The sequence below is a fragment of the Saccharomyces cerevisiae genome, chromosome XVI (assembly GCF_000146045.2).
Source record: "Saccharomyces cerevisiae S288C chromosome XVI, complete sequence".
NCBI classification, from domain to species: domain Eukaryota; kingdom Fungi; phylum Ascomycota; class Saccharomycetes; order Saccharomycetales; family Saccharomycetaceae; genus Saccharomyces; species Saccharomyces cerevisiae.
Window position 1 is genome coordinate 53,494 of NC_001148.4, and position 14,229 is coordinate 67,722.

Sequence of the window (14,229 nt, forward strand, 5' to 3'; positions counted from 1 at the left end):
CTATTCATTCATATTCTAGAGCGGCGGTCCAGAAGTTAGCTTCCAATTCACAAACTTCAGCATATATTGTGACCAGTGTATCAAGTTTTTCTGGAGGGTATGTTTCCAAGATGTGATTCAACAGCTTTTCGCCTTCAAGCATAGCTTCGTGGCACCATGACGATGAGTAAGTTTCACACCATTCACGGTAAACGGAGCCTTCTGCTGCAGTTACTTCATCCTTGATCTTGGTCAAAGCGTGAACATAGCCCATTAAGCAAGGATTAAGAGCTATAACTAACTCCTGCCAGTTACCTCTTCTGGAAACATCATTAAAGTAACGACAGTAAGCCCTTAATGCAGGACCTCTTTGAATCTTTTGTAAGTAGTCGGGATCCTTAATTCCAAATTCCTCCCTTAATCTCCTTTCATGTTGGCAAAGCCCATTACGAACGCATTCGACAATAACTAGCTCTTTCTCCAGGTCTTCAAGACACGGGGATTTACTACCCGCGATGCAGGAAATCCTGGCATAATTGACTAAGTACAGGTAATCTTGTTCGATAAAAAATTGGAACTTCTTAGGCTCTAAGGAACCGTCTGCTACTTTTCTAACAAAATCATGGTTCACATAGGAGTCCCAGTGGGGCTTAACTTTAGGGTGATTTATCAGATATTTATAGAAACTTCCTCCAGGGATTTTGTTAAGAGAACTTTTGACTGGCTTTTTGTGTACGGCATCTGATGCAGTGAAACATTCGTCACTGAGCATTTTTTCTAATGGAATTTCGATGGCGTAGACATGATTAATTGGCCCGTTGTCCTTAACAGTCTCTTTCGTGACATCGCAGCCAATGGCCACCGCATTTTGGACGTACTCAATACCGCCATAAACGGATTGGGGAAGGGAATAACCGCGAGCCAAATTTGATGCAATGGCGGAAGCTAGGGTGCACCCGGTACCATGAGTGTGGGTTGTATTAACAAAATTACCCTTGAAGGTTATAAACCTTTGTTCGGCCCCTAAGTAAAGGACATCAGTGATGTACTTTCCTTCTTCATCATTCCATGGAATGTGACCACCTTTAACCAAAATATTGGAACACTTGGTGATTTTGGCAAGGTCTTTTGCGACTTCGAAAATGTCTCGCAATTTGCTTATTTCTCTGTCTTCACCTAACAGTTTGAAACACTCCGGAATGTTAGGAGTCAAAATGTCAGCAAAAGGTGCGATTTTCTCCGTAATTAAACTGGCTATATCCTTTCCAGCTAAAGAAGAGCCTGAAGTAGCAACAAGGACTGGGTCAACTACTAGCTTAGGTCTATTTTCGCCGAGCTGCAGCAGTTTTTCGTGCAAAACCTCGATAGCAGCTGTCGTAAGCATGCCAGTCTTGATGACGTCACATTTCATGTCTTGTAAATTGGCGTCCAAAATTTGGGAAACTACTTCCTTTGGCGTGTTATTAATGCTGTATACTTTAACTGGAGTTTGAGCATTCAAAGCAGTGATGCATGTCATAGCATAGCATCTGTGTGCAGTGATAGTTTTCACATCTGCTTCAACACCAGCACCACCGCTTGGATCTGTTCCAGCAATAGACAAAACTGTGGGTAATTTTTCATTGCTGGCCAAAGCGAGATATGGTGGAGGTGTATTAATATTAACTGTAGAATAGGTCATTGTGGCAAGACAGTTGCTTTCCTTATGTATATTTCCTAACGTGATCAGATTTGGAAGAATAAATAATGATGCAAACAACAGGTGCTGCGTCTAACTTTGTATAGTTTGGCTAGTGCCTATAAATAAGAGCATTTCTCTTGCCAGATGGAGTAGCTCTAAGGGTTTCCAATATTCAGTCTGGATGCATCGATCTATCAGAAAAGAGAAGCTATACATATACGTATCATTAAAGAAATACGAGATCGCGAAGTGAGAACAGACCTGGCAGTTACTAAAAAATCGCGTGCACTTTCATGGTGTGTTACTATGGTACTTCGTGTGTATATGCAAATATGGGAAGCGGACTCTAAGTCGGTAATAAAATGATGAAAATCGCGTTTCTTGTAAAACAAAAGCGATTTACTTTATTTTTGGTTACCTTCATTGTTCTTTCGGATATTTGAGGACATTCATAGCATTTTCATGATAGTTCTGGAAATTTTATAGGCTAGTGAAATTTATACAGCAACTTCTTGGGAGTGCGTTGTTGTTAAAGGCTATAATATTGAGCATAAAGAATATACTATAAGTTATTCTCGAGAATATTCGAATCCACAAAGGTAATCGATAATTCTATATAACAATATCACATCTTCTTTTTCGTATTGTATTTTGTCGCTCATTATCCCATTACACTATAAATCCTTTCGTTTCAGCTTTCATTAAACCTGCTGTGAGCGATGATAAAAGGGACGGTTTATCATTTCTTCACTCTTCTAAACAGGGTAAAGTAATTCAAACACAGAGAAACTGTACGTTTGTATATCATATATTTGTTTTGGACAGTTGTTACAGTTGCCCGTGAAGGTAGCAATGAACCTCCCCTTGTTTTAACAAATTTGTTATACCAGCGAACGATGGATGATTGTTGAGCTTGATGCGATAATGTTAAATGCTACTCTTGAAGCTGAGTGTCCGCTGTGATGATGATAGCGGATAGCGTCCCATATAATGAGAGATGGGGAAAAAAATTAATTGAAACGGACAGGAATTGAACCTGCAACCCTTCGATTGCAATCTTATTCCGTGGAATTTCCAAGATTTAATTGGAGTCGAAAGCTCTACCATTGAGCCACCGCTTCAACTATTGTTGAAAGTGTTGTATCTCAAAATGGGATACGTCAGTATGACAATACGTCATTCTAAACGTTCATAAAACACATATGTTGGAATAAAAATCAACTATCGACCATCACGTAGTAGTCATACTACCAATTGTTGGAATAAAAATCAACTATCGTCTATCAACTAATAGTTATTGTTGGAATAGAAATCAACTATCATCTACTAACTAGTATTTACATTACTAGTATATTATCATATACGGTGTTAGAAGATGACGCAAATGATGAGAAATAGTCATCTAAATTAGTGGAAGCTGAAACGCAAGGATTGATAATGTAATAGGATCAATGAATATAAACATATAAAACGGAATGAGGAATAATCGTAATATTAGTATGTAGAAATATAGATTCCATTTTGAGGATTCCTATATCCTCGAGGAGAACTTCTAGTATATTCTGTATACCTAATATTATAGCCTTTATCAACAATGGAATCCCAACAATTATCTCAACATTCACCCATTTCTCATGGTAGCGCCTGTGCTTCGGTTACTTCTAAGGAAGTCCACACAAATCAAGATCCGTTAGACGTTTCAGCTTCCAAAACAGAAGAATGTGAGAAGGCTTCCACTAAGGCTAACTCTCAACAGACAACAACACCTGCTTCATCAGCTGTTCCAGAGAACCCCCATCATGCCTCTCCTCAACCTGCTTCAGTACCACCTCCACAGAATGGGCCGTACCCACAGCAGTGCATGATGACCCAAAACCAAGCCAATCCATCTGGTTGGTCATTTTACGGACACCCATCTATGATTCCGTATACACCTTATCAAATGTCGCCTATGTACTTTCCACCTGGGCCACAATCACAGTTTCCGCAGTATCCATCATCAGTTGGAACGCCTCTGAGCACTCCATCACCTGAGTCAGGTAATACATTTACTGATTCATCCTCAGCGGACTCTGATATGACATCCACTAAAAAATATGTCAGACCACCACCAATGTTAACCTCACCTAATGACTTTCCAAATTGGGTTAAAACATACATCAAATTTTTACAAAACTCGAATCTCGGTGGTATTATTCCGACAGTAAACGGAAAACCCGTACGTCAGATCACTGATGATGAACTCACCTTCTTGTATAACACTTTTCAAATATTTGCTCCCTCTCAATTCCTACCTACCTGGGTCAAAGACATCCTATCCGTTGATTATACGGATATCATGAAAATTCTTTCCAAAAGTATTGAAAAAATGCAATCTGATACCCAAGAGGCAAACGACATTGTGACCCTGGCAAATTTGCAATATAATGGCAGTACACCTGCAGATGCATTTGAAACAAAAGTCACAAACATTATCGACAGACTGAACAATAATGGCATTCATATCAATAACAAGGTCGCATGCCAATTAATTATGAGAGGTCTATCTGGCGAATATAAATTTTTACGCTACACACGTCATCGACATCTAAATATGACAGTCGCTGAACTGTTCTTAGATATCCATGCTATTTATGAAGAACAACAGGGATCGAGAAACAGCAAACCTAATTACAGGAGAAATCTGAGTGATGAGAAGAATGATTCTCGCAGCTATACGAATACAACCAAACCCAAAGTTATAGCTCGGAATCCTCAAAAAACAAATAATTCGAAATCGAAAACAGCCAGGGCTCACAATGTATCCACATCTAATAACTCTCCCAGCACGGACAACGATTCCATCAGTAAATCAACTACTGAACCGATTCAATTGAACAATAAGCACGACCTTCACCTTAGGCCAGGAACTTACTGAATCTACGGTAAATCACACTAATCATTCTGATGATGAACTCCCTGGACACCTCCTTCTCGATTCAGGAGCATCACGAACCCTTATAAGATCTGCTCATCACATACACTCAGCATCATCTAATCCTGACATAAACGTAGTTGATGCTCAAAAAAGAAATATACCAATTAACGCTATTGGTGACCTACAATTTCACTTCCAGGACAACACCAAAACATCAATAAAGGTATTGCACACTCCTAACATAGCCTATGACTTACTCAGTTTGAATGAATTGGCTGCAGTAGATATCACAGCATGCTTTACCAAAAACGTCTTAGAACGATCTGACGGCACTGTACTTGCACCTATCGTAAAATATGGAGACTTTTACTGGGTATCTAAAAAGTACTTGCTTCCATCAAATATCTCCGTACCCACCATCAATAATGTCCATACAAGTGAAAGTACACGCAAATATCCTTATCCTTTCATTCATCGAATGCTTGCGCATGCCAATGCACAGACAATTCGATACTCACTTAAAAATAACACCATCACGTATTTTAACGAATCAGATGTCGACTGGTCTAGTGCTATTGACTATCAATGTCCTGATTGTTTAATCGGCAAAAGCACCAAACACAGACATATCAAAGGTTCACGACTAAAATACCAAAATTCATACGAACCCTTTCAATACCTACATACTGACATATTTGGTCCAGTTCACAACCTACCAAATAGTGCACCATCCTATTTCATCTCATTTACTGATGAGACAACAAAATTCCGTTGGGTTTATCCATTACACGACCGTCGCGAGGACTCTATCCTCGATGTTTTTACTACGATACTAGCTTTTATTAAGAACCAGTTTCAGGCCAGTGTCTTGGTTATACAAATGGACCGTGGTTCTGAGTATACTAACAGAACTCTCCATAAATTCCTTGAAAAAAATGGTATAACTCCATGCTATACAACCACAGCGGATTCCCGAGCACATGGAGTCGCTGAACGGCTCAACCGTACCTTATTAGATGACTGCCGTACTCAACTGCAATGTAGTGGTTTACCGAACCATTTATGGTTCTCTGCAATCGAATTTTCTACTATTGTGAGAAATTCACTAGCTTCACCTAAAAGCAAAAAATCTGCAAGACAACATGCTGGCTTGGCAGGACTTGATATCAGTACTTTGTTACCTTTCGGTCAACCTGTTATCGTCAATGATCACAACCCTAACTCCAAAATACATCCTCGTGGCATCCCAGGCTACGCTCTACATCCGTCTCGAAACTCTTATGGATATATCATCTATCTTCCATCCTTAAAGAAGACAGTAGATACAACTAACTATGTTATTCTTCAGGGCAAGGAATCCAGATTAGATCAATTCAATTACGACGCACTCACTTTCGATGAAGACTTAAACCGTTTAACTGCTTCATATCATTCGTTCATTGCGTCAAATGAGATCCAAGAATCCAATGATCTTAACATAGAATCTGACCATGACTTCCAATCCGACATTGAACTACATCCTGAGCAACCGAGAAATGTCCTTTCAAAAGCTGTGAGTCCAACCGATTCCACACCTCCGTCAACTCATACTGAAGATTCGAAACGTGTTTCTAAAACCAATATTCGCGCACCCAGAGAAGTTGACCCCAACATATCTGAATCTAATATTCTTCCATCAAAGAAGAGATCTAGCACCCCCCAAATTTCCAATATCGAGAGTACCGGTTCGGGTGGTATGCATAAATTAAATGTTCCTTTACTTGCTCCCATGTCCCAATCTAACACACATGAGTCGTCGCACGCCAGTAAATCTAAAGATTTCAGACACTCAGACTCGTACAGTGAAAATGAGACTAATCATACAAACGTACCAATATCCAGTACGGGTGGTACCAACAACAAAACTGTTCCGCAGATAAGTGACCAAGAGACTGAGAAAAGGATTATACACCGTTCACCTTCAATCGATGCTTCTCCACCGGAAAATAATTCATCGCACAATATTGTTCCTATCAAAACGCCAACTACTGTTTCTGAACAGAATACCGAGGAATCTATCATCGCTGATCTCCCACTCCCTGATCTACCTCCAGAATCTCCTACCGAATTCCCTGACCCATTTAAAGAACTCCCACCGATAAATTCTCGTCAAACTAATTCCAGTTTGGGTGGTATTGGTGACTCTAATGCCTATACTACTATCAACAGTAAGAAAAGATCATTAGAAGATAATGAAACTGAAATTAAGGTATCACGAGACACATGGAATACTAAGAATATGCGTAGTTTAGAACCTCCGAGATCGAAGAAACGAATTCACCTGATTGCAGCTGTAAAAGCAGTAAAATCAATCAAACCAATACGGACAACCTTACGATACGATGAGGCAATCACCTATAATAAAGATATTAAAGAAAAAGAAAAATATATCGAGGCATACCACAAAGAAGTCAATCAACTGTTGAAGATGAAAACTTGGGACACTGACGAATATTATGACAGAAAAGAAATAGACCCTAAAAGAGTAATAAACTCAATGTTTATCTTCAACAAGAAACGTGACGGTACTCATAAAGCTAGATTTGTTGCAAGAGGTGATATTCAGCATCCTGACACTTACGACTCAGGCATGCAATCCAATACCGTACATCACTATGCATTAATGACATCCCTGTCACTTGCATTAGACAATAACTACTATATTACACAATTAGACATATCTTCGGCATATTTGTATGCAGACATCAAAGAAGAATTATACATAAGACCTCCACCACATTTAGGAATGAATGATAAGTTGATACGTTTGAAGAAATCACTTTATGGATTGAAACAAAGTGGAGCGAACTGGTACGAAACTATCAAATCATACCTGATAAAACAGTGTGGTATGGAAGAAGTTCGTGGATGGTCATGCGTATTTAAGAATAGTCAAGTAACAATATGTTTATTTGTTGACGACATGATTTTATTCAGCAAAGACTTAAATGCAAATAAGAAAATCATAACAACACTCAAGAAACAATACGATACAAAGATAATAAATCTGGGTGAAAGTGATAACGAAATTCAGTACGACATACTTGGCTTAGAAATCAAATATCAAAGAGGTAAATACATGAAATTAGGTATGGAAAACTCATTAACTGAGAAAATACCCAAATTAAACGTACCTTTGAATCCAAAAGGAAGAAAACTTAGCGCTCCAGGTCAACCAGGTCTTTATATAGACCAGGATGAACTAGAAATAGATGAAGATGAATACAAAGAGAAGGTACATGAAATGCAAAAGTTGATTGGTCTAGCTTCATATGTTGGATATAAATTTAGATTTGACTTACTATACTACATCAACACACTTGCTCAACATATACTATTCCCCTCTAGGCAAGTTTTAGACATGACATATGAGTTGATACAATTCATGTGGGACACTAGAGATAAACAACTGATATGGCACAAAAACAAACCTACCGAGCCAGATAATAAACTAGTCGCAATAAGTGATGCTTCGTATGGCAACCAACCGTATTATAAATCACAAATTGGCAACATATATTTACTTAATGGAAAGGTAATTGGAGGAAAGTCCACCAAGGCTTCATTAACATGTACTTCAACTACGGAAGCAGAAATACACGCGATAAGTGAATCTGTCCCATTATTAAATAATCTAAGTTACCTGATACAAGAACTTAACAAGAAACCAATTATTAAAGGCTTACTTACTGATAGTAGATCAACGATCAGTATAATTAAGTCTACAAATGAAGAGAAATTTAGAAACAGATTTTTTGGCACAAAGGCAATGAGACTTAGAGATGAAGTATCAGGTAATAATTTATACGTATACTACATCGAGACCAAGAAGAACATTGCTGATGTGATGACAAAACCTCTTCCGATAAAAACATTTAAACTATTAACTAACAAATGGATTCATTAGATCTATTACATTATGGGTGGTATGTTGGAATAGAAATCAACTATCATCTACTAACTAGTATTTACATTACTAGTATATTATCATATACGGTGTTAGAAGATGACGCAAATGATGAGAAATAGTCATCTAAATTAGTGGAAGCTGAAACGCAAGGATTGATAATGTAATAGGATCAATGAATATAAACATATAAAACGGAATGAGGAATAATCGTAATATTAGTATGTAGAAATATAGATTCCATTTTGAGGATTCCTATATCCTCGAGGAGAACTTCTAGTATATTCTGTATACCTAATATTATAGCCTTTATCAACAATGGAATCCCAACAATTATCTCAACATTCACCCATTTCTCAGTTATACTATCAATGTTGGAATAAAAATCAACTATCATCTACTAACTAGTATTTACGTTACTAGTATATTATCATATACGGTGTTAGAAGATGACGTAAATGATGAGAAATAGTCATCTAAATTAGTGGAAGCTGAAACGCAAGGATTGATAATGTAATAGGATCAATGAATATTAACATATAAAATGATGATAATAATATTTATAGAATTGTGTAGAATTGCAGATTCCCTTTTATGGATTCCTAAATCCTCGAGGAGAACTTCTAGTATATCTACATACCTAATATTATAGCCTTAATCACAATGGAATCCCAACAATTACATCAAAATCCACATGCTCTACAATCAATATATTATCATATACGGTGTTAGATGATGACATAAGTTATGAGAAGCTGCCCATCGAAGTTAGAGGAAGCTAAAGTGCAAGGATTGATAATGTAATAGGATAATCAAACATATAAAACGGAATGAGGAATAATCGTAATATTGGTATATAGAAATTTCGATTTTATTTTGAGGATTCCCATACCGCCGAGGAGAGCTTCGAGTATACTCTGTATACATGATATTATAGCCTTTATCAACAATGGAATCCCAACAATTATCTAAAAATTCACCCACATCTCAATTTTAGAGTTTCATTTCAACAAAACGCATAACATATATACCAACAATGAATACTGTATACGTTTTTTACAATTTCTTTTGGAGAAAACTCCACTGCCTGTGTTGGACTTCATACGAGATTTTTTTCACCGTTGATTTGGAAACACTAGACAAATTGGAGATAAAGGCGCTTCCTTAAACAACAAGCAGACTGCTATCAAGTATAGTATACAGATCACCATTTATTTTTTTTTTCCCCTTGGTAGTATCATATACTTTTGAAAAGTTGTAGTATGACAGCTCATGCAAATGAAAGGATTAGCGATGTATCCCCTAGTGCTAGGGGTTCAAGTTCGGAATCGAAGTATGACAAGCTCTGCCGAGTTCTTTTCTTTATTGCAATTACAAAAAGCTCATTCACTCCGGAGCACATATTGTATAAGCATTCAATATTTACTGATAAGCCAATTTTAGCTGATATAGTTACTTTTATGTATGCGGCGTTTGTTTCCATTGGATGGTTTCTGATATGGGGGGAAAGAGCATACAGAACTCAAGAAATGGGTCAACCTCCAATGTACTCGAATATAAACTATCACCTTTTAAGTTTTAAGAAAAGACACCCCAAGAAATTTACATGTGCGTTATGGTTGGTATTTTTCCTTGCATATACGGTTTTGACAGTTTTAATTTGGTTAGTTCAGTTGATTTTTCGAAAAGGTAATGTTTTTCAAATGTTATTGCAACTTATTATATTAGATATCGCCATTGCATTGGTCAATGTAGCAATTGCATTCACTTTTGAAATATATCTTTCACAGAAAGCCGCTATCGAGATTCGCGACGAAGGTTTAAATAATCTTGACACCGCTTAATGGAATGGTAGTCGAAAGGTAAGAAGTACGCAGCAAATTCAACCAGAATACACACTGTACCTTTTAAAATTTTACTCATAGTAGATAATGGCATAAATCAGTGGTAAAAAAAGAATACGCATGACAAATTTTGAAAACCGTACGTGACATAAAATACCTATAATAAGATGAAGACATCAATTCTCAAGTTCCACTTTTCGCCGGTTGAGTGTATCGGTCATAGTACAAAGGCAGAAATGAATAATAGTAATATTAATCGCAGTTTCCTGTTGTTTAGAGAACTGAAACGCTTTGTGGGCATCAGGTTTAGATTAACTGCTACCCTTCTTCTGTATTTGTCTGGCCATGCTTCTCAAATAAACCGCTGCGGATAACATTTCAAGTGGTTTCTCAAGGGAGAATCATAGTTTAGCTTAACATACAGCAAATCGTCACTATCTTGACTGATGCCCGGTGTATAGAGAATGGGTAGTTAATATCATCTAGATGGGGTTTCTTTGAAAACACCAGTTTCTTTGAGGACACCAGTTTCAGTGCTTCTCTCTACCCCATCAACTATTGCACTCCTACCTGCGTAATAAGTATACGAAGTCTAAAATAGTGGGACGTCTTGCTTTTTTCGGTAGTTTTTCGTTTCGATAAAGGCAACAATGCTGTATATTGTATGCAGGAAGTTCTTAAGGAAAATACAGGAATCTTTAGAAAAAGAATAAATAGCTTTCCATTGTATCATGAACAAGTCACTCTTCATATTATATGTCGTCGCTTCTTATCCCTTTAAGTTATGAATTGTTGAGCTTAGGATTTTACCACAACTGAATAACATTTTCTTTATTCTAATAATCGATTTTTTTTAATAAGATTAGACTTGAGTGCCATCAGCAAAGAAAAATACTTTTAATGTCCTTTTTTTAACTCTACACAGAATTTAGTTGGCTGTTTCATTGATTTACAAAAATATAAATATATACCGTTAAAATTATAGCGATAAACTGAGTATGTGGTCTCTCTTTTCCCGCAGAATATGAAAGCTTTTCTTTTATAAATCTTATAATATTGGTCTCTTTTTGGTACGTTTGGCAAATTGGCATTCATTTATCATGAAAAGAACAGGAACTATATTACTTGGGTATTGCCCATACCAAAAGAAATTAAAGATGAGGCACTGCTAGATTTACCGCTATTTATGGTCCCAGTTGGCGAGGGGAACATTCCATGGTTAATGAAGCTTGTCTTGGGTGGGCCCCCATTGAGGTAATGCGCCGTTGCGGGATTTTGGTTTTCCTTGTTAGACTCATTTAGGTTTAGCAAATCAATATAATCATTGGTTGCGTTATTGCTGTTAGGACCCGTGATTTGTTCGTAGATCCTTTGTTTGTTATTTGTATTCACCAGACTATTCACACTAACGGTGCTACCACATATACTGTTTGACTGCTGCTGACCAAATTGGTACATACTTGGAGTGATTGGTGATGATTGTTCCATATTCCGGCTGAAAACGCTGTTATCAGAGAGTGAGCTCATGTTTCTCATTGGAGTGTGGCTTTGAGATGAGGAAGCGGGCGAAGGAATGGATGTGCTATTTGAATTTTCGAAAGAGCATGATGGGGTTGATATGGTAAGCTTTCTCGAAATGTTCAAGTTGGATGCAATTTGCAGTTTTCTTTGTAGATCCAAGTGATATTCTTTCACTTGATTAATGAAGGGTAGAACACCATTGACCGTTTTATACACTTCCATCAAGGAGTTAGGAATGGAAACAATGCCGTTCATTAAGGTACTCAAAATTTCACCATTTTTGCTTTCTGATGTCATTGGAGTCATTAAAAAAGGACCGTGGTCTTGATTGGTGAATTGATTGATAATGGAGAATATGCCGTGCGATACTTCGAAAAGTTCATATCTAAGTAAGTCGTACTGCCACGCGGATACATCAATCAAGAATTTTTTCAAATTAATCAACTTGATCTTTAGTTTTAAGTCTTCTTCTTCTTCTTCTTCGTTTTGGTAGGGCCTCTCGTCTACAGTGGCATCACTATCCTGGGATAATTGAGACTGACGTTTTTCAGAGCATTGTTTGTCATAAGTAACTTGATTTTCATAAAGTTCGTATTGCATCAAACAATTTTCATCAACATTTAAAACGTAATCATTGATCATTGGTTCATAAATGTTCCAATTTAAAGTGTCTAGTATATGTCTTTCCATTTGTAAAAACATTGATTCATCAAAGACCTGACCATCACCACAGTAATGAACTAGTTCAGAGAGTCGAGGTATACGTGCCCTTGGGTTGGGACCATAAAATCTTCCGCCAGTAGGGATGACTACATTATTGATGATGTGATTACAACCGCCCCAAGTTTTAGCAGCCAACCAGAGACAAGTAGCGACAACCAATTTGGCTTGGTCCCGTAACACGATTCTCTTGGAACAATAGCGGTCATATAATCTAACTGAATGAAAAAAAATACCATTTGTCACTCGAGTGACCACAGACAGCTCGAACAAAAAAGTGATAATGTTGGACCTTGTTTCCACGGGGTTCATTTCAGGCTGCTGGTCTATTAGTTTTGGATTAGGTTTGAACTTACATGATTGAGCAATAACATTGGTGGAGATTTCTTGGTGGTATTCTTGCAGCATTTCGAAGTGAGAAAGTAATTCTGCATTAGATAGCTCAATCGGATAGTAGTCCGGTTTAGCATTGATGACGAGTCCCATACGGGGTCTTGGTTCAGCACTAGCCATTGTCTGTCGTTAAATTTAATGAATGAATGGAAAAAAGAAAAGATTTTCTTTTGTATGCAAATTATGATGTGGTAAGCGAATGAATTGGCAGCTATAGAGTCTAGCAATGCTGTATATAAGAAGAAAATTTGACGATGAAGTAAAGTAGATGTTAAAATAAAAGTAAGTTGTCCTTGATATTATCTATTGCCAATTCACTAAAAAACCAGTAAGAGGAGCATAATAGTTACCAGAGTCGATTGCTATTTTTTTATATATGAAAGAGATAGTAAGTTAAACAAGTAGCCAGAGGCTGCGTGCGATACGCAAATAGAAGGCGGATCTGCGTTCTGCGTTTGCGCAGGCCTTTTTTCCTTTCCGTTTTTCAGTAGGCCTGTCAGATCAACATTTCGCAGGTTAGATCCTCAAAAAGGGCCAACAGTTGTTTCAGTTGGTGTTCATTTCAATTTTTAGCAGTTATACTTAACAGGCTACGCCAAATGTGCTCTTCGCTAGGTATCCGCATGCGGAAACATAACGGTTTTTGGCGCGTTTCGTGACTAGAACACGCAGTTTTGAGGTTCAGCGGGACGAATTTCGTGTACTTCCGTTGAGACAAATTTCGCGATGATTTCCGTTTTCGGAAAGATGGAGCCGGGTAAAGCGCGCATGAATTGATAACTTGGCACTTTTGAACCTCAGTATCATTATTAACAATGTATAGTTGCTTTAGTTCGCATTTCAGGGTAAAAGTGCGGAGGATACGAAAAAGATGAGATAACTTACAGAAGGAAACGAATAGTGGTTTCAAAAAATGCCTTTCACTCGTAGAGAAAACAATAAAAGTTACCGCACTCCAACACAGGCGATACTGGAGGAATATTTTCAAGAGTAAATAGAAGCAAAGATGCTTAAAAATGGATACTTGAACCAATTTTTCTGTAGCGGTATATTACGCTGCTCTTTTAAAATTATTTCTGACGCGACCCGTTTTTGTGTCGCTCGGTGAAAATCACGAAAAACTTGACACTTTGAAAACTAATACAACATAAAGAGACTGAAGACGAGGAAATCAAAACAACGAAAAAAGTCAATCTTCGAAGGAGCATAGAGGCGAATGACTACTGAA

The 14,229-nt window shown here is 37.5% G+C and overlaps 5 protein-coding genes and 1 non-coding gene across 6 annotated transcripts, besides 8 other annotated features; 3 read left to right on the top strand and 3 right to left on the bottom strand.

The window, feature by feature from the left end:
• Positions 1-4: 4 nt before the first annotated feature.
• Positions 5-1,660, bottom strand: THI21 (bifunctional hydroxymethylpyrimidine kinase/phosphomethylpyrimidine kinase; the record flags this gene model as incomplete). Its single annotated transcript, NM_001184072.1, has 1 exon — positions 5-1,660. The coding sequence occupies one exon, from the start codon at positions 1,658-1,660 to the stop codon at positions 5-7; it is 1,656 nt and encodes a 551-aa protein (NP_015065.1).
• A 503-nt stretch (positions 1,661-2,163) lies between these two features.
• Positions 2,164-2,365: a long terminal repeat (Ty1 LTR).
• A 310-nt stretch (positions 2,366-2,675) lies between these two features.
• YNCP0001C lies at positions 2,676-2,781 on the bottom strand. Its single transcript has 2 exons — positions 2,746-2,781; positions 2,676-2,711 (listed from the first exon to the last, which is right to left on the bottom strand). It is a non-coding gene; the product is annotated as a tRNA-Trp (tRNA).
• Positions 2,782-2,796: 15 nt separating this feature from the next.
• Positions 2,797-2,865: a long terminal repeat (Ty3 LTR).
• Positions 2,866-2,915: 50 nt separating this feature from the next.
• Positions 2,916-2,958: a long terminal repeat (Ty1 LTR).
• Positions 2,959-3,295: a long terminal repeat (Ty1 LTR).
• Positions 2,959-8,882: a mobile genetic element (YPLWTy1-1; Ty1 element, LTR retrotransposon of the Copia (Pseudoviridae) group; contains co-transcribed genes TYA Gag and TYB Pol, encoding proteins involved in structure and function of virus-like particles, flanked by two direct repeats).
• Positions 3,255-4,577, top strand: YPL257W-A (gag protein; the record flags this gene model as incomplete). Its single annotated transcript, NM_001184391.1, has 1 exon — positions 3,255-4,577. One exon carries the CDS (start codon positions 3,255-3,257, stop codon positions 4,575-4,577), a length of 1,323 nt encoding a protein of 440 aa, NP_058190.1.
• On the top strand, positions 3,255-8,523 carry YPL257W-B (gag-pol fusion protein; the record flags this gene model as incomplete). The annotated part of the gene is given in 1 exon segment (NM_001184392.2): positions 3,255-8,523. Coding segments are annotated over 1 exon segment (5,268 nt in total).
• Positions 8,546-8,882: a long terminal repeat (Ty1 LTR).
• Positions 8,883-8,895: 13 nt separating this feature from the next.
• Positions 8,896-9,227: a long terminal repeat (Ty2 LTR).
• Positions 9,228-9,230: 3 nt separating this feature from the next.
• Positions 9,231-9,513: a long terminal repeat (Ty1 LTR).
• Positions 9,514-9,785: 272 nt separating this feature from the next.
• On the top strand, positions 9,786-10,367 carry YPL257W (uncharacterized protein; the record flags this gene model as incomplete). Its single annotated transcript, NM_001184071.1, has 1 exon — positions 9,786-10,367. One exon carries the CDS (start codon positions 9,786-9,788, stop codon positions 10,365-10,367), a length of 582 nt encoding a protein of 193 aa, NP_015066.1.
• Positions 10,368-11,483: 1,116 nt separating this feature from the next.
• On the bottom strand, positions 11,484-13,121 carry CLN2 (cyclin CLN2; the record flags this gene model as incomplete). The annotated part of the gene is made up of 1 exon (NM_001184070.1): positions 11,484-13,121. One exon carries the CDS (start codon positions 13,119-13,121, stop codon positions 11,484-11,486), a length of 1,638 nt encoding a protein of 545 aa, NP_015067.1.
• Positions 13,122-14,229: the final 1,108 nt, after the last annotated feature.